A 24,227-nucleotide genomic window follows, 5' to 3' on the forward strand; every position below is an offset into this window, starting at 1 on the left:
AAATATGAATCATCAAATATACAATTTTCTTTCTTAATTAGTAGAATATGAGCTTTATATTCATTCTGATGTATTAGTACTTGTTAATTTGAATTTTTCGGGGATTATACTGGTACTAATTGTACAGAAATACCCATTATGACTTCGCACCTTATCATTATGACACAAGAAGTGCTTTATTTTGAAAGGCGTAGCCGGTAGTTTGAGGATTGTTTGTCAGTTTCAATTGTAGTCCGGAGAACAGTAGGTGAAAGGGTCGATGCAGGCGTGACTGTGAAAACTTATCATCTGAGGCTCTTCACAGACGGAAGTACAGCCTTGGTAAAGAAAAAACAAAACTCGCTGTTAGTGGGACACATTCTCCTTGACGATGGTGCTTAAACAGTGCCAGTCTCGACTTAAACTTTTTAACTTTAACCACCCAGAAAAGTGGTATGATCCTCAAGACAGAGCTAGCATTTTTATGCCTGCAGCGACATCGATTTTCGTCAGCGCCTCAGCGTGTTCTCAGTGTAACCTCACTCCATCTTTTAGCAAGTTTGAGAAGACACCGCTGAGATGGAGACGAGCTCCTGGAGTGAACATTACGCATTTGTCTGCTGTGACATGGATGTCCGTGAGAGGTAATAAACACCAGCGCTAACGCTTACAATGTCAATCAGTCATTGACTGCATGTCAGCCACTTTTAACGTCACCACGACCCATAAAAATGGCAGTTTTTAGCTGTGATGAGCTAATTTACATAAAGTGCACAAGTGAACTGGAGCTTCGTTTCTTCCAAAGACCGCAGTCATACGTCCTTCAAAACCCTCTCACGCGAGACTTTAAATGCCACAGGTACTGTGATTTTGTCATGGTAACTGAGTTACTGTAGCCCATGTGCATATCAAAATAAAAGTCCACTTGTGGACTGTGATGGTGCTAAACTTTGGTTGCCTCCATAATAATTAACTAGTTTGCAGGTGTCTGCAAATCGCTTACGTCTACATTTTATTCACAGAAGAACACTGAAAACATATCAGATGTTTAAACCGTGATGTTTCACTATTTAATGAAAAATATTAGCTCATTTTATGGCAGCAACACATCTAAAAAAGAACATGGGATAGTTCCCTGTGGGACTTGATCACAGAGGGTGGGATTCCCCCCTCCCTGTCACTCCCGTCTGGACGCTGCTGTCCCTCCCTTGGATGTGGGTGCTTGTTGGTTTTGCAGCACGTGGCTGGATGTTCTGGCGTGGTCACTGACCTGCTCCCTTGGGGGTGGTAGACGGGGGTGGCTTGGACATCTTCTGCATCTGGGGCTCTGCCAGGTGCAGGGGGTTTCTTGGGGACCATCATTATCAAATACATTTACATAAGACACATACACTCACTCTCCCTCTGACATACACACACCACATGAAGATTATTGATTTATGTGTGTGTGTGTGTGTGTGTGTGTGTGTGATTTCAAATGGAATGATTCATTTCAGATAAAAAATAGATTTAAAAATCAAAAGCTACATACAGCAACCTAAACAAGATGTTAATATTTATGTGTAGGTAATTCCAGTGTTGAGGTCATTCTAAAATGTTGTGTTTCTTAAAACCTCTGTCAAAGCATTCCAGTATGATCTAAATACAGACGTACCAAAGGCTGAAGGCCAGAAGCTGTTCTTTGATACGCATGCAGTGGTGCGACTCCTTGAGGAAAATGGTTAGTTGTTCAATTAAAAAAAGCTACAGCATTATATTTCTTTTAAAATAGTAGGCTGCATTGATTTCATTTATAAATAACATTTTTTTTCTCCTATGAACAGGTTTCACTACATCTCAGTCTGAAGGCATGGTCAGCGTACTGGTGAAGATGACAAACTCTAACATGGATGTCATTTACAGTGACATGGTAACCAAAGTGCAGCAGGTGAGACAGCAGTACAATAATGTGCACTGTGTGCAGCTGCTGGTTGTGTTTCCTCTGTGTGTTCACTCAAAGGCTTTGTCTCTGGTCCTGTAAAGGTCAGTGAACCAGGATCGTTGGGTTGATCATTGTACTATGAAAACACTGTGACCTGTGTAGTTTAATACAAACAGTGCTCCTGTTACTAGAAACTTTCGATGTTGGTAACCTGGTGAGTTAGTTTGAAAATTCATGGGACAGGAATGTCCGAGGAGTCTGATGAGAATAAGGACGATCTGTGATACAGCTCTCCGTGATCGCTCTTACTAGCTCTGCGTTTTAACAATGTTAAGACTGATAGTGATACGGGAATATCTTTTTTTTTCTTAATGTTAAAATTTACATCTTATTATAAAATATTGCTCAAAACCCCCCTGTTCTAGCAAAATAATAATATAATATAATAATATCATATTCCACTTCTTATTAAGTTGGTATTAATGTTAAAAAATTCCATAATCCATATATCGCTGGGATTTCCAGGTGGCAGCCACCATGACATCACTTGTACACGATTAATAGTTCTTCCTAGACCTCATATCTAAAGGCCTTAGAGTGAGTTGAATGTGAGGCTGGACACTAAGGTAAGAGAAAAGGACTTGTATCAGTTGGCTAAGCAGAGAGGTTAAGCTGGAAAGGATGTGCAGCAGGATGGAAGATGGAAGGAGTACTTTGAGAGCTGATTGAAGAAGAAAATGAAAGAGAGGGGAGGATGGATCAGGAAGTGGAGAAGATTTAGTAAGGTGGGTAAAGTTATGAAGATGATGAAGACTGGAGAAGTGGTTGGTCCAGATGACAAAACTGTGGAAATATGAAAATGTCTAGTAAAAGATGGCGGTGGACTTTATATCCAGGTTTTCCACTTGCACTGCAGTACTTTATTTTTATCGCCAACCCTCTAACGTTTTGTGCGATCCTGGCAGGAGATCATGTTGCAGCGTGTGATGTCTCAAATAGCCACTGTAAAGAAGGACATGGTGATCCTTGAGAAGAGCGAGTTCTCTACTCTGCTGGCAGAAAATGAGGTAAATGTTTTTTTCTGAGATGTTTTAAGAAGAAAAATAATTTGTTTGATAAAGCTCACTTACTGCAGTGGCAGTGTATCACATTTGACTTGATCGTTTCGTTTTGTCAGTAGTAGAAACAGGAATGACTGCACAGTGTGTTTGTGCCAGTGATTTCCTTACACTTAATCTGACAGTGTCAGTGTTTTGCCCTTTCTCTCAGAAACTCAAGGTCCAGTTGCTCCAGCTCAAGGTCCAACTAGCTGTAAGTTGTTACTGTGAATGTATTAACCCTCATGAATAGCATTTTCCCATTTCTTGATAGTATTTGATTTATCTTAACTTGGGTGAAATCTCTCTTTAGAAAAATGTTGTGACTTTCTTTTGTGTGTCTCTTTTTTACCACGTTGCAGAATGAAATGAATAAAGTGCAGTCAGACAATATGTTGGATATGAATTTGGAGAAAAGCCGAGTGAAAGAATTGGTACGTGTCCGAGGAGATCAGTTCAATTATTGTTTGGAAATAAAACCACTGAATTTAAAACTACACGACTTTATTGTTCCCACATGAAGTTCTGTCTATAATTATGTTTGCATTTTATACCATGGTGTCACAGTTACACAAACATTGCCTGCATTTATTTTTACATGTGTAAAGGAGTGTTGTACCAATGTTGTATCACAAAAGGTGTCATGAAATCACATGTTTGTATTTTCAGAAAGCAGAGCATGACAAGAAACTTCTACAAACACGAACTGAGATTATGGAAATGGTTTGTATACATACATTTAGTTTATAGCACACTGCATTCAGTCATTTGTTTCCATTCTCCATTAAAGTTTTTTAATGCTTGCTTTTAATGTATCTTGGGTCTTTATCTCCTTACATTTTTTTACAGACTGCAGAACAGGACCGCTATTTGACTCAGACAAACATGAAAATAGACACAGAAGTGGCTGGTTTGAAAACCATGTTGGAATCTCATAAACTGGATACTATAAAATATCTTGCAGGTACACGTGCATGTTAAATATGGGTTGTAGTTACACTTTCTATCTTTTATTTTCTTACAGATACAGCTGGTACAAATAATTGTATGTGATATATTTTTTTTCTCTTGCAGGTTCAGTGTTCACAGGCCTCACTGTGGTCTTGGGTTTCTATCGTCTTTGGATGTAAGCAGGACTTTGATCATTTACTTTGATAACACTTGAATTGTCACTGCATCCTCTGAATGTGCCAACAACCCTCCTTCACTTTTACACACTTTTGGTGCTATGATTTGTTATTTCCCAGGCAGTGGTGATCTTTTTTACAAGTAGAACTTATGGAAGGACCAGCTCCTTCACCTGATCACTCGTGGAAACTTTTTGACAAATGCTTTCAATTATCAAAAACTTCTACCGCACCACCCAGTATGTTTTTTAATTTTATTTTTATACTCTTGTTTTATGACTTCTGGAACCAAGTTGACAATTCACGTAGTAATTTTTCTAATGTGTAATTACTGAAAATATGTATATATGTATCTGTATATGTGTATATGCCAGTCTTTAAATACTGGAGAGAACATAATAATAATACTGGGGCACAAAGCTTTCTGTACATTTTTTTTTTTGTCGTTTTCAGAAACATGTGAAAGATTCTGGGACAAATATCGCGTGTTATTTAAATAAAATTTGTTATCAATAAATGTAAGATTGATCTAGCTGTTGTCTGTGAAGTTTGTGCTTTTAGTAGAGGTGGGCAGTGAAGTGAAGGAAGCTTGAGCTGCTTTCCTTTCCATTTTAAAAAAATATATCAATAATCCTTGAGCATTACAATAATGGGAAACCTATATGTTTGCAACTCAGTCATCTAGAATTGAGAGTTGTAGGAGTGATAGCAGATGGATTTTTGATCAGGTTGTGAATACCGGACGAGCGAAATAGAACATGTATTTTCTTAATTGTGCCAGGCAAAGTTTATTTTGAAAAACATTTGACCCGGAAGTCATTTCCTCAGCAGAAGGGATGGAGTATCATGTTGACACGTGTGTAGCTGTCAAGTGAACATTTATAAGTCCACAAGTAACTCCATGACTCTGAGTTGTGAGTATACGTTGTGTAGGCCTACAAATACACAAGCTGACGGATTAGAAACAGCACTTAGTTTGTTTAGAGGCTCCGCGGACACCTATAGCGAATCTAGCTCCAGCTAAGCTAGCAGACAGCTAAACTACATTTTCCACACTGTGTTTTTCAGTGTTATGACTTTCGTTAACGTCTGTCAGATTTTCACTTAAAATAACTGGGTTGCTGAATCCAGTTTACTGTGTTTCTACAGGCATTTCTACGGGTTCACAGTACAGTCATGGCTGATGCGTTTAGCAGCAGCTCGGAAACTGTAATTCATCGTGTGGTCGGAGTTGCAGTGAAGACGAGCACACCTGCGGATGAACTGGAAAGGTTTTATCAGATTAAGAAAACCTGCGACTTCATCAGTGAGCATACGTTTGAAAAGGTAAGGAGGAGCAACATTTTACTTTCTTAGATGTCACTCCCATTTGTTTACAAAAGTATTTATGCCCATACTAGCCAAATATTCTTAATCTTTGTCTTGTTTTAATTAAAGCAACTGCAGTTAAAAAATATAAAACAGTGCCTAATTTATACTTTGGATATTTTAATTATTACATTGGTTGACGTGTGTGCAGGTAGCTTTGCAGTTTCCTGATGAGCTGCTGGTGGATTCAGTTGCAGTGGCAGAAGAGATCGAGAGAAACACTAATGCCAAGTCATATATTTTGGGCGACACATCCTATGGAAGGTAACACAGTAGATTCAAGAAATTATTGCTGTAATGCACTCATGCAACACTGTGTTTTTTAATGGCTTTGAGTCATCAAGTAAAGTTTGGTTTTAAAAATGGTGGCAGGTTACATTCACTGATATTTTTGACAAAAACTTGTCAACATCTCCAGACCTGTCAGACTTTGAATTCAAAATGTCAGCTCTGTTTTTCAGTACATGAGAATATAAAGCTTTTGTGCTTTTATTTACTGGGAGTTTTTTTTAAATATAAAAGCAGCATTCAGTGCTATATAAAACATTGTGCAAGGAAATTCCTTATCTAGTAAGGGTGTTGACTTGTTTAACACTTTTGTGTTAACAGTCTTTTGTTGAACTCTGCAGTTGCTGTGTGGATGAGGTCGCTGCAGAACACGTTGGAGCTGACTGCATTGTGCACTATGGCAGTGCTTGCCTTAGCCCATCCAGAAGGCTGCCCCTGTTATACATCTTTGAACAAAGAGCAGTGGATGTGGAGAAGTGTGCCTCCTCCTTCAGAGAACTCTACCCTGACAGACACAGTCACATAATCATCCTCTGTGATGTCAACTATGCTCATGCCATTAGTAAGTTCGCAGTCACTGTGCAAAGTTTGTGTGATCCTTAGAATTAGGATGTCTCAACACAGATTTTTGTTTCGATCAGTGCCATCAGTCCACAGATATTTGCCAGTATAAATTTCTATTTTTTTTTCCTCCCTCAGATGGTCTTTTGGCTCTACTGTCACCAGAGTATCCAAACCTTGTTGCCTCTGAGATTGTTGTTGAAGGGGAGCAGTGTTACAGTCATGGGCGGATTAAAAGACAAGATGATGACGCCCGTCTCTCTGAGCAAGACGATGGCCAGGTCATCTATCAGTTTGGACGTCAGTTCACCTTGAAAAGCGGTTTAAGCGTCACGGACTGCAGTATGTTTTATGTGGGCCAGGAGGGAGCGACCCTGAGAAACTTCATGATGACTTGGAATCGGTGCTCGTTTTGCTCTTTTGACCCTGTGACAGCGAAGGGGCGGGTCGAGTCTATAAGCATCAACCGCGCACTGATGAAGAGATACTATGCTATAGAAAGGGCCAAGGATGCCAATGTGGTCGGCATCCTGGTTGGCACTCTGGGGGTTGCCGATTACCTCTCTATCATTGAGCAGCTGAAGGAAACCATCAAGAGAGCTGGCAAGAAGAGCTACATGTTTGCCATGGGGAAACTGAACGTACCCAAACTGGCAAACTTTCTTGAAATTGACATCTTTGTTTTAATTGCATGTCCAGAGAGCTCACTTTTGGACTCGAGTGAGTTTTTTAAACCTGTAGTGACACCGTTTGAGATGGAGGTGGCCTGCAACAGGAAGAGGGAATGGTCAGAGGAATATGTCACAGACTTTCGACATCTCCTGCCAGGTGCGATTGGGAGTTTTTCACATCAGTTTTTCTTAAATGAACTCTCTTAAAGTTCTGTATTATTACAATATGTTAAGGATGTTAATGGTGTTGGCTATGTGGCTCCATAGTGTAGTGGTTTACGTGTTCTCCAAACAAGGAAAAGAGCCCAGGTTTAATCTAGAGAGAAGATGAAAATCTGCAAAATCAAACATGCAGCGCTACCTGCTGAGGTGACCCCTTGTTTAAAAAAACCCCAAAACAACAGTGTTGGTTATATACACTGCATTTTGGATTGATTTCAGATTTATTTAAAAGGGGACTATGGGATGTTAAAAGTGTAAAATTGGTGAATATTACAGTAATAATATGGTTGAAAGTACCAACTGAGGAATTCATAAACAGTTTCCAAAAGGAATTTAGCTATCCATTACCCTTGACGTTAAGGAAATGTTTCCATATGTCTGTTTTCGGTAGTGTAATGAAGGTTGTTTCATTTTGCCACGTCTAACCTTTTTTTCCCAAACTTGCTGTAGGTGGACAGAGTCACATACCTTTGGCTGATCAGCAGGACAAGGAGGATGAAACTGACGTTTCATTAATCACTGGTGCTGTGCGAAGCCACAATCTCCTGAGCAGTGAGCCTACAGAGCCGGCTTATGGGTCCTCTGTGGTCTTGAGGAACCAGACGCTGACCGTAGCAAACACAAATTCAGCTGGTATGACAGTGTGCTCCACCTAATCAACATGCATGCATTCCTATACAAAAGTAGACACTTATGAATATCTTGTATTACACTACAAGTGTTTATTTATTCATTTTATTTTTTATTTTTTTCCAGCATCTTTTCTTGCAGGTCGAAGCTGGATTGGTTTAGAGCAGAAGCTGGGAGAGACACCTGTGGTGAAAGCAGTAGAGGGCAGGAGAGGCATAGCTATAGCCTACGAGGAGGAAGGAACATGGTCATGATCATTTTTACCAATAATCCACAATGTCTTTGATAGGTTATTTATTAATTTACCAATGTACCAAATGTATAGCATATAAACTGTATTTACTGGAAGAAGAAAGTGATTATTAAATGTTTTTTATTAACATCAGTACCGGGCAGTGGTAGTTTTATACTGCATTACTTAGAATAATAGGAATCTATGATTCAGTGATTACAGTATTATGACCTCATAACCAGACCAAAAGTTGTTACTCAGAACCAGGAAATGACTGAAATGTATTTTGAACTCTGGCTATTTTTTTCTAAGATTCAAAGTGTCAGATGACCACTCATCTTAAATTATTCACGCAACTTGGATGAAATTGGCCTTGTATGAAGTGGAAATGTATTAAGTATAAAAATGCACTTTTCGAATCTTATGACCTCTACACTGACCCTGGGTTTGAGCTTTATAGTAGCAGGAAATCTGTAACACTGCAAAGAAAAGAAAACAAGTTGTTGAACATATTAAAATATCCCACAGTTCATATTTTTCATTTTCTTTAGCAAAATAAGTAAAATGCATATAACCTTTGTATTTCATGTGTTCATTTGCTTTACATTGTTAAATAAGAGTGTTGTGCAAAAGTGTGGAGCCACCCCTCATTTCTGTATTTTACTAGGAAAATGGGTGAAAGCCTAAGTAGTTATTGCTCAAGACCCCTTTAAGAAATTACAAGAAAGTCTGGCTCCTTGGACAAAATAAGGGGTGACTTGAGACTTTTGCACAACATTGTACACATCATAATCTTCTGGAGATCTAATATAACTGACTCCATGTTGCAACATCCTACGTAGCTGTGGTATCTGGACCAGGCCTGTCAGGATGGCCTCTAAATAAATGCAGTCCTATTTTTTTGTGTTTTTTCTAATATAAAGTTTGATAGTAAGTCTTTATATAGTGCTCTTTTTAATTGTTACATAATGAAGAAAGGTGAAATTCATATGAAGCCACATAAACAAATGCAAAGATATAGACTTAAAATTTTTGACTATAAGTCATTTAAATAATGTACATAAGTGGAAAATGTAACATTTTAAGCATTTATAATCAGCTATTGTAATCATCATATTTGGACTTGGTATATCAAAAGAAGTGGCACATTTTATCACCAAAGCAGACAACTTTTGAAAAATTGTTAATCAGTGTTTTATAAGCTTTTATAACAGATTAGTAAACCTGGCCATAAATCACTGGCTATTTGCAGGAACTTCTTCCACAAAGGATGCAGGGAATATACCAGTATTCCCGTTACACTGCCCTTCCAACCAGTCTTGGTTAACTGAAGATGAACAAATCGTGAATTAGAATCATATATTCCATCAAATTGTTTATGTATGTTTGACGTATAAAAGAATGAAGCCTCACTTTTAGAGAGCAGTTTGATTTTATCCCCTTGCTGAAAACTCAGATCTTCGGGATTTGACGACTCGTAGGAGTGAAGTGCCACCAGGTGAACCTCCTCCTGAAATCCGAAAACATCCACAATGGTTATCAGTGTAAACGGAAATTATAACAGGAGTGCAAAAACAAAAAGATACTAAAAGTACTTCAGTATCGCTAATACTGGGAATATTTTACTTACTACTTATTGCCGTTGTTACTGTAACAACAGCAATAACATGGCAATAGATGGTTGCTCTCTTACCTCCTTGGTGTTACACCACAAAGTGACACGCCCACTGCTGGCACGGCTCCACAGCTTCTCCATTTCTGTGTTGGCACTGATTACACTTTGTTCACTTGCCTCAGAGGTTAAACTAAACCCAGTAAAGGTATTCAGTTGTAAGTACAAACAATGCATACCAAACATTCTTGTTTTCTTAATGATGTGCTCTACCTCAAGGTGACTGCAGAAGAAGGAAGATTCAGTTTCCTGCTGATTTTCTCAATCAGCATTGTGTAGGGTGACCCAGACGGGACTGAGACGACAAAGTTGAAATTGAAATGCACTTTGACGATACATGAATTGTCTGTGGACTGTTTCTCCTGGAAATGATGAGAGGAAATAAAAGAACTTAAAATAACAGCCAGAATTAAACATCTCAGTACTTCTCATTTTCTTTGCTTTGGCATACCTGACGCTGACGATTTCCACTAGTGGCTTCTCTTGGCGTAAGACCTTACATAAAGAAAATGTGGAAAATTAGATTTTTCACATAAGGCTCAGATATCATTGGAAAATCCTCATTTAATTTTTGTATCCTGTACCAGAAAAGCCTACCTTGTATCCTTTCAGGTCTGGTGGGTGGCTCTCGGCTTGGAGGTGGAGTTATTCCCTGTTTATAGTTGTTCCCATTCAAAATAAAGAAAAGTAAAGTCTGTGTTATTTTAAAAACTTGGAAAGAATGAAAGGAAAGCTTGGAAAGGAAACTACAATGTTTTAAGCACTGACATTACCAGAGTAATTGATTATGACACCAACAATTGAGAATAATGAAAAATAAATGCTTACCTTGTTTTTGTTAGAAGCTAAGGAGATTTCCAAACGTTCCAGATAGTTGTAAGGAACAAGGCCCTTCTGTGAAAGACATCACAGCCATGTATACTCTCAGCAGACAACAGCAATGCATTAATTGTGTGATAAAAGTACCTGATATGAATACTGGCTTCAGTGCATAAAAACAACACAATGTACTGGTGTTAAAATTTGTACAATAAGTTTCAGATGTGGAGATCTTACTCTTTCATTGAAGACCACATATGCCCAGTTGTCAGCACCCTTCTGCAACACAAACACAATATTGCCCGGCACTACAGCCAGCTCATCACTGGTCTCAGGAATAAACTCAAAGAGCACAGTGTGCGGATCTCCTTCCAAAGCCCTGTAAACACAAGAAATGTCCACATGGCATCAAGAGTGAATCCTCCCCTAGTTTTGCTGCAATAGGTGTAGGCTGCTGGGGGATTCCCATGATGCATTGAGTATTTCTTCTTCTCCCTTACTATGTCTTAATATACCTCTCTGCACTGAATCATACTTATTATGAATCTCTGGCTCTCTTCCACAGCATGTCTTTTATCCTGTCTTCCTTCTCTCACCCCAACCCTCCCTGAGCCTGGTTCTGCCAGAAATTTCTACCTGTTAAAAGGGAGTTTTTCCTTCCCACTGTCACCAGAGTGCTTGCTCATAGGGGGTCATATGATTGTTGGGTTTTTCTCTGTATGTATTATTGTAGGGTCTACCTTACAATATAAAGTGCCTTGAGGTGACTGTTGTTGTGATTTAGCTCTGTATACATAAAACTGAACTGAACTGATGTGAAATTGAAGAGACATAAGACACAAAGGTTAAAGTTGGCACTATTCTGTGTAACGGTACATTTCTATTTTCAGGTTTTAATTATTAGATCTACACTTTGAGTCACATTTTCTCTTTGTGGAAAGCAAAGTTTCATAGATATGACTCATGCTTTCCCCCATTTTGTATTTGTACTAAACATGTATAGTAGAGAATCCACATATCAAAAAAACTTGCCAACTATAACATCATTAAATACTAAGATCATTTCTGTTTAAAGAGTTTCAAATCTGCATGGATCCAAAGTGACTATCATACCTCAGAACCACAGGCTCTTTTGGACAAGTTGGACCATCTTCCACCTATCAAATAAAAAAAACACAGTCCATCAGAGACATGGCAACACACTGGAATATGTAAAGTTTCAATCTAACAGTAATTCTTAACATTGTAAAGGATTGCAGTGCTGCTCTATAATGCAGCACAAGTTCATTTCCATTTTGTTGATGTGGATCACTGGAAGCTTTTAAAACAGGCACCAAGGTAGCATATTTTAATATAAAGTAACAGAAGATAAGAACGCACTGCTGTTTCTGTCATCAAACTGTAAAGTTTTTATTGTCAATAAAAGCCAGTGTGTCACCTGAGGCTGCAATGGGGCAAATCCAGAGAACTCATCTTGAGGAACAACAGAGGCAACGACCTGATGATAAGAGGGGGGGAAAGTAGCTTATAGATATCACTCAACAATAAACTTATTGGTTTCTCTGAGTAATTTCAAATGTGTAAGTTCTGTATGTGTGTACATATATATATATAAAATGAGTGACTGACATTTTACCTAACATAATAAAATGTTGTGATGCTGACTTTTGATAGCTTTATAATCACACTAGATTAGATAGAACAGGCTGTATAACAGATCACCTTTGCTTTGCCCAGGTAGTCTTTCTTCTCCAGCTCTGCAACATAGTGCTTATTTGGTTTGAACATCTCTTTTGATTGGAACTCGACCAGTTTGAAAAGTTTCTGTTTCTGTTGGTGAAATTTCATTGTGAGTGAAACTTAAAATATTTGCCGGTGGTTAATACAGCAGTCGTGCATATCAATATCCACCTGACTTAAAGCAAAATTAGAATAAAGCATATTAGCTTACCAAATATAGGTTAATGGAATGAAGAAAAACTACTACATTTGATATCATACATGTAATCACATTTAAATGGGTTCACAAAAGTGATTGTATCACAACTGACTAGGATTGACTGCAGAGCTTTGTCGATGATATTAAACCTGGCCTCTGTCTTGTAGTCAAGAGCCTTCATGAGGTACTCCTGGGCCTTTTCCCATCTACCCAACTGAGCTTCAACCAGGGCCATATTGTGGAGAACCTGTGGAGACATTGTTAAGCTTGTGTCCTTGGCCAGGAAAAAAAACGAATGCTAAGTTGTATTATGAATGAACAGCTCATAACATCAAATGAATTATTTGGATGTAGTGTTCAGGATTAATAATAGGGCGGGTTATCAAGAATACTCACATCACAAGCATATAGTATGTATCTGAGACCAAGCGCTTTGTAATCTATTAGCTGGTTGCCCCTGAGTGTTTTAAAGGTTTTCTGGAAGTCAGCTAAACTCTCCTCATACCTTTACATAGAGACATAGAGACAAAAGTTAAAACATTTGCATATGATATACTATGAAGCATTTTTAAATAACGTCATTAAACTTAAAAAATAATATGGTCCCTTTTTTTAAAAAAAAAAAAGGAAAAAGGCAGGTGTGTCTTGCCTCTTCTTTTTGTAAAAAGTGATTCCTCTTTGAAAGAAGGCGATGGCCAAATGTTCATCCTTGCGTATGCTGCAATCAAACGCCTGAGAAACAGAAAAAAACAGTCACTTCCTCTAGAAAACATGGTAAGATCTACTTCTCCTTTCTCAGTGACTTGCGCTTTCACACAGCATATCAGAGAATTTTATTTCAGCTACTTTCAAAAGAGTTTCTTGTTTGGACTAATGTGCTGATACGACAGCTGTTAATATTTGTGTGTTTATGCTTCAGCCTGCAGATCAGACATACCTTTTCAGCAGCATCGAAGTCTTGGTTAAGAAGATGGAGACAGCCAATGTCAAAAAAAATTTTGGAGTTTGGTTCTTGAATAGCCAAGAAAATCTCAAGTGCTTTGGAGAAATCTTGTCTGTTGACGCAAGTTACCGCCTCATCCCAGTGGCGCAGAGTGTCTACAAAAGACATGTTGGCAGGTTAGGAGTACACTGAGCTACAGACCACAGTAAGGAAGTTCCTCTGATTTGTACCACTGAGAAGAGGAAGTGTGATGAAAGTCATTGTTGGTGTATATATAAATATCACATTACCACCAGGTCTTAAAGCTAAAGGGTTGTCCCTTTTTTCCCAATGTGATGTTCTGTCATCTACATGACAATTCATTATTTGTGTGTGGTATTTAAATAAAGCTAATCTGATTTTGTTATACGTTCCCATCACCACATATGTCATGCGTGTGATGTTTAGCCATAGATTTCCAGGAATGTTGACGGACAGGGTGTAGGGAATGTGATTACACAAGAACAACTTAATGATGTGTCAGTAAACAAGGATAAGATAAGAAGAAAGACTGAAAGTAATAGGGTTTTTTATTTATTTGTTTATTTATTTATTTATTGAATCACGATTTACAGCAGGTAAAAACACTTCGAAACAGGCAGTCGGTATTCTTTTTTGTTGTCTTTTAGTTATCAGAAACAGTGCAAGTGCACAAACTACAACTTCCGGCTTAAAGTTTTTAAAAACGATAGTGACCTACTAGTACAAGCTTTGCACTCTAGCACAGCTTTATTAATTCACTTGTATTGTAAATGAAATCAGTTATATTGGTGGGGTTTTTTTCTGTTGTTTACCAAAGTATGTATTCCTTACCTTCAGAAGAAAACTATTCCAGCTTCCTTGCTGTGTGGTTGGTTCTCTACCGCCTGAGCCCACCTACGCTGACTGTCTCCACCAATCACAGCAGAGCGACTTGCGCGCTGCCTCCCTCCGGCTGATCCAAACTAGCACTGGCCCCATCGGTAGTTAAACAAACATGGGTCTGCTACATTATCAGACAACGACTCTTTATGATACGTAGGCAAATTTAAAGGAAAAAATGCGAAGATTATTAAGAAACATGCCATGCGTGATATGACACCGTGGACGGAGAGTCGCTATATTATTTAGTGCGTTAGCTTAGTGTAGCCTTTTGTGACCGTGTTTACACGTAGCTAGCTCTTGTTGGCTAATGTAAGCTAGCAAAATGGACCTTGGATCAATGTTGTACAACAATTTAAAAGAAGTTACATGGAGTACCACGTCCTTACCATTAGATCAACTTGTCAGTGCTTATAAGTTGCCTCAAATTGTCAAGCTGGATAACGGCAAGTAACTTTACTTTTTCACGCCATCAGGGCAGCGCTTGTTAGCTGCTAGCTAGCAGCAAAGGCAAACTTAAGCCTGAAACATAAATCTTTGCGATTGAGTTTAGCCGTGTGACTTACCGTTTCTCAACAGTGTGGTCTAGTTTACATTACAAAATAAGCGTTTTCTTATTCTCGTTTTTTGGTTTATTTTTGGTAATGCCTTTGCATCCGTTGTGCAGATCTCACCTTTTTTGGTATTAAACGTGCAAACCCTATAGTCATTTCTGTAATGAAGTTATTCTAAGTTATTTCAGGTTTTGTAAAAACTATATTGCAACGACTGATGAGTTGTACCACATACTGTCTAGCTCCACCATTGGAAAGCCACATTTTTTAATATACATGTATTGTTGCAGGCTGAGTCGCAATGCCAATCTTATAACTAAATCGTAACCTAGTTGCTCTGTTTAAGCTGAGAAGCATCATTGTCTTCATTCTGGTTACAAAAAAGACAAGTATTTATTTATTTGTTTTTAAGAATTAAGACATGATAATGTTATGGTGCTGTGCAAAAGTATTTAGCCACCACTCATTTCTTCATATTTTGCTTACAAATAGCCAGACTTTATTGCATTTTTTGAAGTGGTCTTGAGCAATAGTTCTCCAGGTTTTCTGAAGGTTTTTCAAAGTTTTTGTAGTTCCAGTATCTGACAGTTTTCTTCAAGGACAAAAAAAAGTACCTCATTTAAATGGAGCAGCCAGTCTTCTGTATACACTCTGATTCCCATTTATTTAGTTGAGTCCACTAAAAATACCAAATTAACCAAGAACTGGACTGAAAATCAGTAGCATCAGGTCTGATGGAGCAGTGAATGCAATTTAGAAATGTTTGGTTCAGAGCATTGTGAGTATGTACAGAGAAGGTCAGGAGTGACTAAAGCCACCTGTAAAATAGGGTGGAGGCTGCACTGCAGCAACTGGTGTAAAGAAATTACAAGAAAGCTGCTTTAGAGTTTAGGCTGTGTTAAAGAATAAAGGTGGTCAAATCAAATATTTACTTTCAATTTTGTTAGAGTTGTACAAACTCTGCATTTGCGTATAGCCTGTATTTCCATGTATGTTTTCACATGTTGCAGCCATTTCCCATTTTCCTATTAAAATAAAGAAATGAGTGGGGGCTCAAGAATTTTACACAGTACTGTTACTATACCTCTAACTAAACTATATGTTAATACAATCCTGGGTCTGAACTTGTATCTTAATCAGAATCAGAATACTTCAATAATTCTGATTCTGATACAGACCTGGGTCTGAAAGTGTATATTTAAAACTACTTTATCCTCAGTTATGCCTGAAAATAAACATGCTCACTGTGCCCTGCACTTTGAGATCATTAATAATTTGAATAATTTTCTCCATCTTCCTGACACATGCTTGGCCTTTTATGGAGAACTAAAGTGGTGTATTGTACTTTGAATGATAGAGCATGCTTTTTAGAGAGGTATGGATTAGGCCATTAGTCATTGACTAATGGCCTAATCCATAGTGACTTTAAATGTGCTTGGTAATCCAATGCCTCAGTTTGAATAGAGCAGACTGTATGGCTAAAGAGTGGTATGAAAACAGAAACGGTAAAAGCAGTGTTTCTCCAAGTGATATTTAATTGAATGGCCTGTTCTCTGTAGTTATTAAGGTTCAATAGTTCTCTCATGACCCACATCCAAGACACCACCTGGTGAAAACATAGATATGAACATTTTTTGTTTTAGATGTTTTGTTGCTGGATGGTTCAGTGCTTACTTGGCGATTAATTTAAAGTTGTAATTATGCAAATTATGCTGTTTTCTGCTCTGTAAATAGTGTTTTGTTTTGTTTTTTTACTACCTGTAGGTCAGCTGGTTGAAGGGCTCAGAGACAATGACTACCTCTTGATTCATTCCTGTCGTCAGTGGACGACTATTACTGCTCACAGTCTGGAGGAGGGACATTATGTCATTGGGCCCAAAATAGAGATCCCAGTTCACTATGAAGGTGAGATGCAGCCACAGTCGATGTTTATTTAGTTTGTCTTGTAAATGGTAAATGGACTAATTCTTTTCTACTCTATCCGAGCACTGAAAGCGCTTTACAGTATTTATATGATATCCATTATCAGATATTAAATATGATATTTGATGATGCATCTTTGCCTAAACTGAAGAATTATTCACTAAAATATATAAGTCAAAAATAAATTATGTAATTTTATAGTTGTAAGTCTGTGTTGATGCAAAACGCGTGCAAAACACCATTGACATGTCTTTTCCATCTTTTCGTAGGTCAGTTCAAGTTGCTCGAGCAGGACAGAGATGTCAAAGAGCCTGTGCAGTACTACAACAGCGTGGAGGAAGTGGCCAAAGCGTTCCCTGAAAGGGTATATGTCATGGAGGAAATCATGTTCAATGTTAAGGTACATTTAATCCATCTATTTTTATGTGAGGTTTATGAATAAGGATATATAGCTATAATTCTAAACGCTTCCACCAAGAGTATTTCATAACTTTAGATTTCCAGTTAAAGTTTAAAATTTTCCAAGTTAAGTTTGGTAAAGTAGATTCATTTCATTGCGTATATCGAAATTCATGTATGTAATGTTTTCATAGATGGCTTCAGGGGAATGCAATGAAGACACAGAGGTTTACAACATTACACTAAACACTGGTGATGAACTGACGTTAATGGGCCAAGCTGAGATCCTTTACGCCAAAAGCTTCAAAGAAAAATCAAGATTCAACACCATTTTTAAGAAGATTGGAAAGCTGAACTCCATCAGTAAGATCGGTCGAGGCAAGATGCCTTGCTTGATTTGCATGAACCATCGCACCAATGAGAGCATCAGCCTGCCGTTCCAGTGCAAAGGCAGGTTCAGCACCTGCAGTCCACTTGAGCTTCAGATGCAAGACGGCGAGCACAACATCAGGAACATTGTGGAGAAAACTCGTCTCCCTGTCAATGTGACAGTACCCAGCACTCCACCCCGCAACCAGTATGACCTCCACCTTATTAGGGAGGGTCATCGGTACAAATTGGTCAACATTCAGACGAAAACAGTGGTTGTGTGCTGCATTCTGCGAAGCAATAAAATTATCCCTATCCATTTTCCGTTTCATATAGCCATGCCACGATTTATTGTTCCGGAAGAATTGCTGCAAGGAGAGTTGTGGTTAGATACTATGGTGCATCGCTGGTTTGCGTTCTGCCAGGAACAGTTTGATATCGATGACTATTCTCGTGCTGTCCGGGACGTACGAACAGACTGGAATGAAGATGGCAAAAGCCCCAAAAAAAGCAGTGGAAATGGTAGTTGTAGCAGTGGAGGAAGCGGGAGTTCAAGCGGCTGTCCCAATCATATGCAAATTCCCAGCTCTTTGACTTACGCCCGAGATGAACTCACCCAGTCCTTCCACCGACTGTCTGTGTGCGTGTATGGCAGCAACCTGCACGGTAACAGTGAGGTCAACTTGCAGGGTTGTATGACACTATGCGGAGATTGGGCTCTTATGGCTTCTGACAGTCATCCTTCAGAAGAGAATGAACACTTTTTCCCAGAGCTGTTGGACTGCACAAACCCACAACCAACCCTCAACAAGCTGGATGTTCCCTATGAGGAGCTGTGGTTGGATCACTTGAGAAGTCAGATTCCAAAAGCCTCTCAAAGCGAAGGAATCAGAGGCCTCAACAGTGACTGTGCCACAACAGCTGCACTGACAAACCCAGTCACTTGTCCTCTGGGTGCCATAACCAGCTCTGATGTGCCTCTTACTCCTCCACCAGTCCCACCAAAGTCTGAAGCTGTAAGTATAATCTATTGCACTCAAGAGTTTTCAGTCCTAGGATTGGAGTGTTAGTTGATTTGATGGCAAATACACTGACAACAAGTGTATTTTAATACTACAGCAAAAGCCAGCATGAGTAGCTGCTATGCAGTAAATTAATAAATAAAACTACTTGAAAACAACAAGTTTGATTGGCTGTTGCAGATAAAAAGCTGAACCTAAGGGTTCTTTGAAGAATGACTGTAATGTAAGAACGTAAGCTTTAGTTACTGTTTCAACATAAACTCTTTTCATCCTAGGTGAAGGAAGAATGTCGTCTTTTGAATGCGCCACCAATCCCACCACGAGGCCTGAAACAGATACCATCAGTGCCTGTCCTTTTGAAGCCACGGCAGCAAGAAACTCGGTCTCCAAGTCCAACCCTCTCCTATTATTCTTCTGGTCTCCACAACATGTAAGAATTTAAATTGTCACCCACATTCTCACAACAAATGCTGTGAGATATCAAGTTTTGTACCTTTCTATGTATACATGTATGAGGCTATTCTTATGCTATAAATTAATCTACTATTTTTCCATTAGCAGTGGAACATGTGAGCAAGAAGGAACTGACCCACAAGAGCAAAGCCACGTGTGCTACCCTTGCAGCTGGGCTAATTCCAGCAGCACTGAACCGAAGGCTGCTTCGCCCAGTGGTAGCTTGCCGTCAGATGGAGTTTCATCGCGGTTGTCTTGGCCAAATCATTTCAGTGGAGGGGATTCACATTGCATGGACGAGTTTCTGCCTACAACCTGTCGAAGTTACTACAGTTACCCCAGAAAGAGAACCCCAAGCACTCCAAAAACCTGTACAACCAGCCTTGTTGACTTTGATGGCCGAGAGTATGCACACCGCAGTAAGGACTTTGACTTGCCGAAAGCATCTCTGAGTCCTTTCTGCAACAAATCTTCAAGCTGCAATTCAGAAATGTACAGCGACAAGCTAATAGATGCATCTAACACCAAGCAGAGCCTCTCCTGCCCTATCCTGCCACCAAGAACACCAAAATCAAATGCCATAAAGAAGTGCACAGATGTACTGTCAGAGTCAGCCTGTGACAGTAAGCCGGAAACTTTATATTCCTCACTTGCTCAACATGAGCAGGGAACAAAAGAGATACACTCCATCTCTAACACTCCAACTGTTAACTCTCCATCCTTGTCTCACACTACACAGTGGCAGCCACCACCGAGCTTGGCTGGCCTTTCAATTGAAGAGGTCTCCAAATGTCTGAAATTTATTGGCCTGCCAGATGACATTGTTTCTCTTTTCGTGTCAGAAAAGATTGATGGGAATCTACTCCTGCAGCTCACCGAGGAGATTTTGTCTGAAGACTTCAAGCTAAGCAAACTGCAGGTGAAGAAACTCATGCAGTTCATAAATGGGTGGAGACCCAAGATATAACAGTATGTAACTTAAAAACTCCTGTAAAGCTGAGAACATCCTGCCTTCAGTTTGTATGCTATGCACATCAAGCCACAAAGAGTTTCTTTTTGTATAGTATGAACTTATTTCCTTGTTACTACATGGTGGGGAAGACAAGTGGGTAATACCCACTTAAAGTCTATGGCTCCTATTTGCTAACTGAATGGAATCATTTGGCACTTTCACAAAGACATTTACATGTCAATTGCTTACTTTTTCACCCACGACCTATTCATGTCACTACACAGATACTAATTTAAGCCAGGGAATTGAAAGAAATCCACATAATCGTTTTAATGTGAGAGCTATATGAAGACAATGTTGTCTTTTGTTAAAGGAGAGTGTCACAGAATTTTGCTGCGATTAGCTGGATGTTTAAAAGAGCACGAACTAGAAAATATTTTATATATATATCTATATATATAGATATATATATATATACACACATATTAGTACAGCCGACTGCCAATAATATTAGGAGTAATTACAGAAAACCCAAATCTTTTTTGGGAGAAGTGGTATCAGGTGACAGGACGATGGTTAATTGTCTAACTTTGGAAAATTAATTATTGCATATAGTCAATCCGACAGGGTTTTGTTTGCCCTCAGAATTTGCATCCCCTCAATATAACTGTGCTAATAACAGTGAGCTACGTTAAGTCATTATCTGCAGCAGGGTTTAAAGGTGACACTTCCTATGCAGGAGCTCTTTTTTGTTTGCGTCTCAAGTTAAACACTCCGTATTTTAACCTAAAATGTCTCGGCTAAATGTCACTTTGGGTTATTTAAGCCTGAAAAGAAATTAGTTATATCTAACCAAATTCTGTCCTTTCTTTTAAACTCACATGGAGATAACCAAAAGCACCAACAGATCTTGGCGTCCAATATAAATGAAAAATTAAATGCATCATGCACTTTGGTAGATTTCAGATTAAATATTGCAGTTAAGGTCATTAAATATAATTGATGAGATTGTTTATGTAGAGAATGAATGCACTACATTTTTTTAATTGCAAGGGTACTCATTTGTTTCTACTGTATGTATTGGTAAGTGTTACCTACAATATTTGCGAGACAGAAGTAATAGTTTTTTGCGCCTTAACCCAGAGACCTTAAACCATTTGATATTTTCCTTTGACGTAACATTTTCTTTTTGTCAGAGAGTATACACTAACAACTGGAATTTCTCCAGACCACAGAGGCATGTAAGCTAAACTTGAAAATGATAAACTACAATGAAATATTTGTTTGTATTAGTAACTTTAAAAAAAACAAAAAAACCTTTGATTCAGAATTGAGTTATTTATGCAGTAATTTAACATGATGCAAAATATGCAGGAGAGTTATTGTCAGACCATTCTTATGGCTGACACATGAAGGTGCCTCAGCAGTAACAGCCTTTGTACAACTCGGGTCTGGTCTGTTGGCCAACAGCTGTTGTTTTGTTTTCCCCCCACCCAACAGTTTCTTTTTCTTTTTTACAGTGGGGTGTTACATATTTTACTTGATTTTTTTTTTTATTTTGTATGTAGGTGCAAATTATAATTTTTTTATTGAAATGATTACTAATGTTGAGATTATTTTTTATTGAGAAAAAGCTCATGTTCAAATTTCTGTTTTGTTTTTTTAATTCTGTAAAATGTGGGTTCTACTCGGGTTTCTAACTTCATGCATTAAAATAACACTCGGTCACAGGGGGGGGAAAATACCTACGAATCTCTTTCGCACTCCATGGACAGTGACCAAAAGATAATGTTAATAAGCTGTATTTCCTTTTAAGTTAGTCTCAGTATCGCTGTTTTTATGGAGAATGATTTCTGTCCCTGGAAACTTATTACATAGCATAATGTCTTATGCAATAGCCATGGCACTCCAAAGTGACCACGGAAAGGAAATACAAAGCAGTGGAGTATTATAGGGTATTATTAACTGTATTGAAAATGCCACAGTGTTAATTTATAAAAATTGCATGCCAAAGAAATAATTCCAAACCATTAGCCAATTTAACTTGAATAATTCTGGAATTATTCAATGAACTGTGAAAACACTCCAGCATCTAGCCCTGTCCCACTAATCCAACATTGTGAAGCACTCTGTACCAAAGCTCATTCTGCCTTGGTAACACACTCAGCTCTGGATCACTGCCTACATGAAATGTTGCAATTTTTTGTATAAAAAGAAGGTAAATGACTGTGACACTGGGTTTGACATCATTACTTACAAGTTGAGTTCTGAACATTTGTTTTTCATTTTAACTCTTGTTTTCCCTGTTTCCCCTTTTGCATTGTATCATCTATTAAACATGGATTAACTGGTGCTTGTGTTTTTCTTCTTGGTCAAGTAACAGTAGTAGGCTTCATAGTAGTAACAAGATTGACGATTTTACTACTGATCACAAAGTTTGAATGATGAACGCAATCTGTACTTTACCAAAATGATTGGTGATTATATACAGCAAGAGCTGTATGTGTAAGTCAGTCTTCCTTCATTGATAATTCAATTCTATTTTATTTATACAGCGCCAAATCACAACAACAGTCATCTCAAGGTACTTTATATTGTAAGGTAGACCCTACAATAATACATACAGAGAAAAACCCAACAATCATATGACCCCCTATGAGCAAGCACTTTGGCAACGGTGGGAAGGAAAAACTCCCTTTTAACAGGAAGAAACCAGAACCAGGCTCAGGGAGGGGCGGGCATCTGCCACGACCATTTAGGGCGAGAGAAGGAAGACAGGATAAAAGACATGCTGTGAAACGAGACATATTAGTAACAAGTATGATTAAATGCAGAGAGGTCTGTTAACACATAGTGAGAAAGGTGACTGAAGAAGAAATACTCAATGCATCATGGGACTCCCCAAGCAGCCTGCACCTATTGCAGCATAACTAAGGGACGGCTGTACTTATGAGTGCTGTTTCAGTTTTAGTGGTCACAGAACTGTACATTTTGATATATAACTACAAATTTAGCACTAAACAACTTCATATGAGTATCACTGGTGGTAACAGCAATGCAAACTCTAATATATTTATTGACATTACAAGTTTTTAGTAAGAAGGAAATTAGGTAAACACTGTTTAGACCTGAAGATCCAAAAATAACATGATAAATGTTATTCTAACGTTAGTTTGCATGTAAGAACACTCAACAGACGACATTCAAGAATAACTACAAATAAGTCACGTTACTTCACATTGAAATTCAACATGATCAGTAATGTATCATCGTGCAAAAGCTACTGATTTATGGATGTTGATTGGATGAATTCAGCATCGTTTCCATGATACTTTTTTTTTTACAGAAGCATTTCTAACACCTCTGTAAATTGTTTAGATGTGCTTCACAACTTGTAAGCTTACATTGTCTGGTTTGTGTTTATGGTTGCTTCATATGATAATATTCCAGCCTTCTTTATTGTGTAAAATTAAAAAAATCTAAACAAAACATCTAGAGAAGATTTAAATATAAAGATATATTAGAAAGCATAGTGCGGTATTCCATCTGAATTCACAAAATAATTATTTTAAGGCGTGCCTGCCTGTCCAGGGAAACATGTTGTGTCTATGCTGTGACATGGAGAAACATGAGTTTCATCAATTCCCCAGAATATTGTGACACATGTTGATTTCACCACTTGGCTCCATGTCTGTTTATGTTAAAGTTCTGCGGGTCACAGTACTTGTTGCAGCACACTGTAAATGCTATCTGACAAAAGAAAATTACTTGAAATATATTTATAAATTGTAACTTTACTTTGCAACATTTCCTGCTAATAAGAAGGTCAAACCAAAGTCAGAGCAGAGGCTAAAAGGACAGGGAGATAACAGAGGATTTAAAATTTAAATTTGAATTTCATACTTCATAAAATTACAGCTTGTTCCAGTTCAATTGATCAACATTTGATCAACAGTTTGGAAGAGTAGCCATCTGAAAATTACCACCTTGGGTCATTTCCCCCAAAATTCACGTCAGAATGTATTTTAGTCGTCTCTGGATTCAGTGAAGAACTTACAGTTAGAAAACTCACCTGGTTTATTTATTTCTAACATTATTTTGCTCTTTTCCAGTGTGACTGATGATTCGTTCAGCTGATAGATAATTAATTATAATTTGGGTCATTTCTCAGGCAAAATTTCAGATG

At 38.3% G+C, this 24,227-nt stretch overlaps 4 protein-coding genes across 9 annotated transcripts; 3 read left to right on the forward strand and 1 right to left on the reverse strand.

The window, feature by feature from the left end:
* Positions 1–178: 178 nt before the first annotated feature.
* Positions 179–4,656, forward strand: mcur1 (mitochondrial calcium uniporter regulator 1). Of its 3 annotated transcripts, XM_005461408.3 has the most exons (11): positions 179–321; positions 535–623; positions 1,604–1,699; positions 1,803–1,906; positions 2,866–2,967; positions 3,170–3,211; positions 3,360–3,431; positions 3,667–3,720; positions 3,847–3,961; positions 4,072–4,123; positions 4,245–4,350. In XM_005461408.3, the coding sequence occupies exons 2-11, from the start codon at positions 611–613 to the stop codon at positions 4,252–4,254; spliced, it is 660 nt and encodes a 219-aa protein (XP_005461465.1). In that variant the 5' UTR covers positions 179–321; positions 535–610; the 3' UTR covers positions 4,255–4,350. The 3 variants fall into 3 exon arrangements, with proteins under 3 accessions (XP_005461465.1, XP_003456692.1, XP_005461464.1); XM_003456644.4 differs by having other exon boundaries at positions 200–623; positions 4,245–4,656; XM_005461407.3 differs by having other exon boundaries at positions 201–623; positions 4,072–4,656.
* A 247-nt stretch (positions 4,657–4,903) lies between these two features.
* Positions 4,904–8,376, forward strand: dph2 (diphthamide biosynthesis 2). Of its 3 annotated transcripts, none has more exons than XM_003456643.5 (7): positions 4,904–5,038; positions 5,274–5,450; positions 5,644–5,756; positions 6,122–6,342; positions 6,480–7,169; positions 7,685–7,867; positions 7,991–8,376. In XM_003456643.5, the coding sequence occupies exons 2-7, from the start codon at positions 5,301–5,303 to the stop codon at positions 8,116–8,118; spliced, it is 1,485 nt and encodes a 494-aa protein (XP_003456691.1). In that variant the 5' UTR covers positions 4,904–5,038; positions 5,274–5,300; the 3' UTR covers positions 8,119–8,376. The 3 variants fall into 3 exon arrangements, with proteins under 3 accessions (XP_003456691.1, XP_013120452.1, XP_025766011.1); XM_013264998.3 differs by having other exon boundaries at positions 4,909–5,038; positions 5,256–5,450; XM_025910226.1 differs by lacking the exon at positions 4,904–5,038 and adding an exon at positions 5,040–5,181.
* On the reverse strand, positions 8,221–13,677 carry ncf2 (neutrophil cytosolic factor 2). Its single transcript, XM_005461406.3, has 15 exons — positions 13,464–13,677; positions 13,176–13,258; positions 12,923–13,031; positions 12,639–12,773; positions 12,310–12,417; positions 12,026–12,085; positions 11,701–11,744; positions 10,825–10,966; positions 10,597–10,662; positions 10,366–10,420; positions 10,220–10,263; positions 9,982–10,130; positions 9,790–9,901; positions 9,510–9,606; positions 8,221–9,423 (listed from the first exon to the last, which is right to left on the reverse strand). The coding sequence occupies exons 1-15, from the start codon at positions 13,635–13,637 to the stop codon at positions 9,332–9,334; spliced, it is 1,470 nt and encodes a 489-aa protein (XP_005461463.1). The 5' UTR covers positions 13,638–13,677; the 3' UTR covers positions 8,221–9,331.
* Positions 13,678–14,412: 735 nt separating this feature from the next.
* garem (GRB2 associated, regulator of MAPK1) lies at positions 14,413–22,393 on the forward strand. Of its 2 annotated transcripts, none has more exons than XM_003456642.5 (6): positions 14,413–14,815; positions 16,688–16,828; positions 17,116–17,246; positions 17,440–18,630; positions 18,912–19,066; positions 19,195–22,393. In XM_003456642.5, exons 1-6 carry the CDS (start codon positions 14,695–14,697, stop codon positions 20,054–20,056), a joined length of 2,601 nt encoding a protein of 866 aa, XP_003456690.1. In that variant the 5' UTR covers positions 14,413–14,694; the 3' UTR covers positions 20,057–22,393. The 2 variants fall into 2 exon arrangements, with proteins under 2 accessions (XP_003456690.1, XP_005461462.1); XM_005461405.4 differs by having other exon boundaries at positions 19,198–22,393.
* Positions 22,394–24,227: the final 1,834 nt, after the last annotated feature.

Source organism: Oreochromis niloticus, linkage group LG9, assembly GCF_001858045.2.
Source record: "Oreochromis niloticus isolate F11D_XX linkage group LG9, O_niloticus_UMD_NMBU, whole genome shotgun sequence".
NCBI classification, from domain to species: Eukaryota; Metazoa; Chordata; class Actinopteri; order Cichliformes; family Cichlidae; genus Oreochromis; species Oreochromis niloticus.

What these genes read in the sequence shown, in the direction of transcription:
- ncf2 (XM_005461406.3), bottom strand. Translation starts at nt 13,637, where the DNA reads ATGTCTTTTGTAGACACTCTGCGCCACTGGGATGAGGCGGTAACTTGC. An exon ending in TTGCCCCATTGCAGCCTCAG is followed by an intron (nt 11,745 to 12,025) that starts GTGACACACTGG and finishes TTTATTTGATAG; the next exon opens with GTGGAAGATGGTCCAACTTG. An exon ending in TGTGGTGTAACACCAAGGAG is followed by an intron (nt 9,607 to 9,789) that starts GTAAGAGAGCAA and finishes TTCGGATTTCAG; the next exon opens with GAGGAGGTTCACCTGGTGGC.
- mcur1 (XM_003456644.4), top strand. Translation starts at nt 371, where the DNA reads ATGGTGCTTAAACAGTGCCAGTCTCGACTTAAACTTTTTAACTTTAAC. An exon ending in CTCTGCTGGCAGAAAATGAG is followed by an intron (nt 2,968 to 3,169) that starts GTAAATGTTTTT and finishes CCTTTCTCTCAG; the next exon opens with AAACTCAAGGTCCAGTTGCT. An exon ending in TACTATAAAATATCTTGCAG is followed by an intron (nt 3,962 to 4,071) that starts GTACACGTGCAT and finishes TTTCTCTTGCAG; the next exon opens with GTTCAGTGTTCACAGGCCTC.
- dph2 (XM_003456643.5), top strand. Translation starts at nt 5,301, where the DNA reads ATGGCTGATGCGTTTAGCAGCAGCTCGGAAACTGTAATTCATCGTGTG. An exon ending in CAACTATGCTCATGCCATTA is followed by an intron (nt 6,343 to 6,479) that starts GTAAGTTCGCAG and finishes TTCCTCCCTCAG; the next exon opens with ATGGTCTTTTGGCTCTACTG. An exon ending in CTTTCGACATCTCCTGCCAG is followed by an intron (nt 7,170 to 7,684) that starts GTGCGATTGGGA and finishes AACTTGCTGTAG; the next exon opens with GTGGACAGAGTCACATACCT.
- garem (XM_003456642.5), top strand. Translation starts at nt 14,695, where the DNA reads ATGGACCTTGGATCAATGTTGTACAACAATTTAAAAGAAGTTACATGG. An exon ending in AAATCATGTTCAATGTTAAG is followed by an intron (nt 17,247 to 17,439) that starts GTACATTTAATC and finishes ATGTTTTCATAG; the next exon opens with ATGGCTTCAGGGGAATGCAA. An exon ending in TCTTCTGGTCTCCACAACAT is followed by an intron (nt 19,067 to 19,194) that starts GTAAGAATTTAA and finishes TTTTTCCATTAG; the next exon opens with CAGTGGAACATGTGAGCAAG.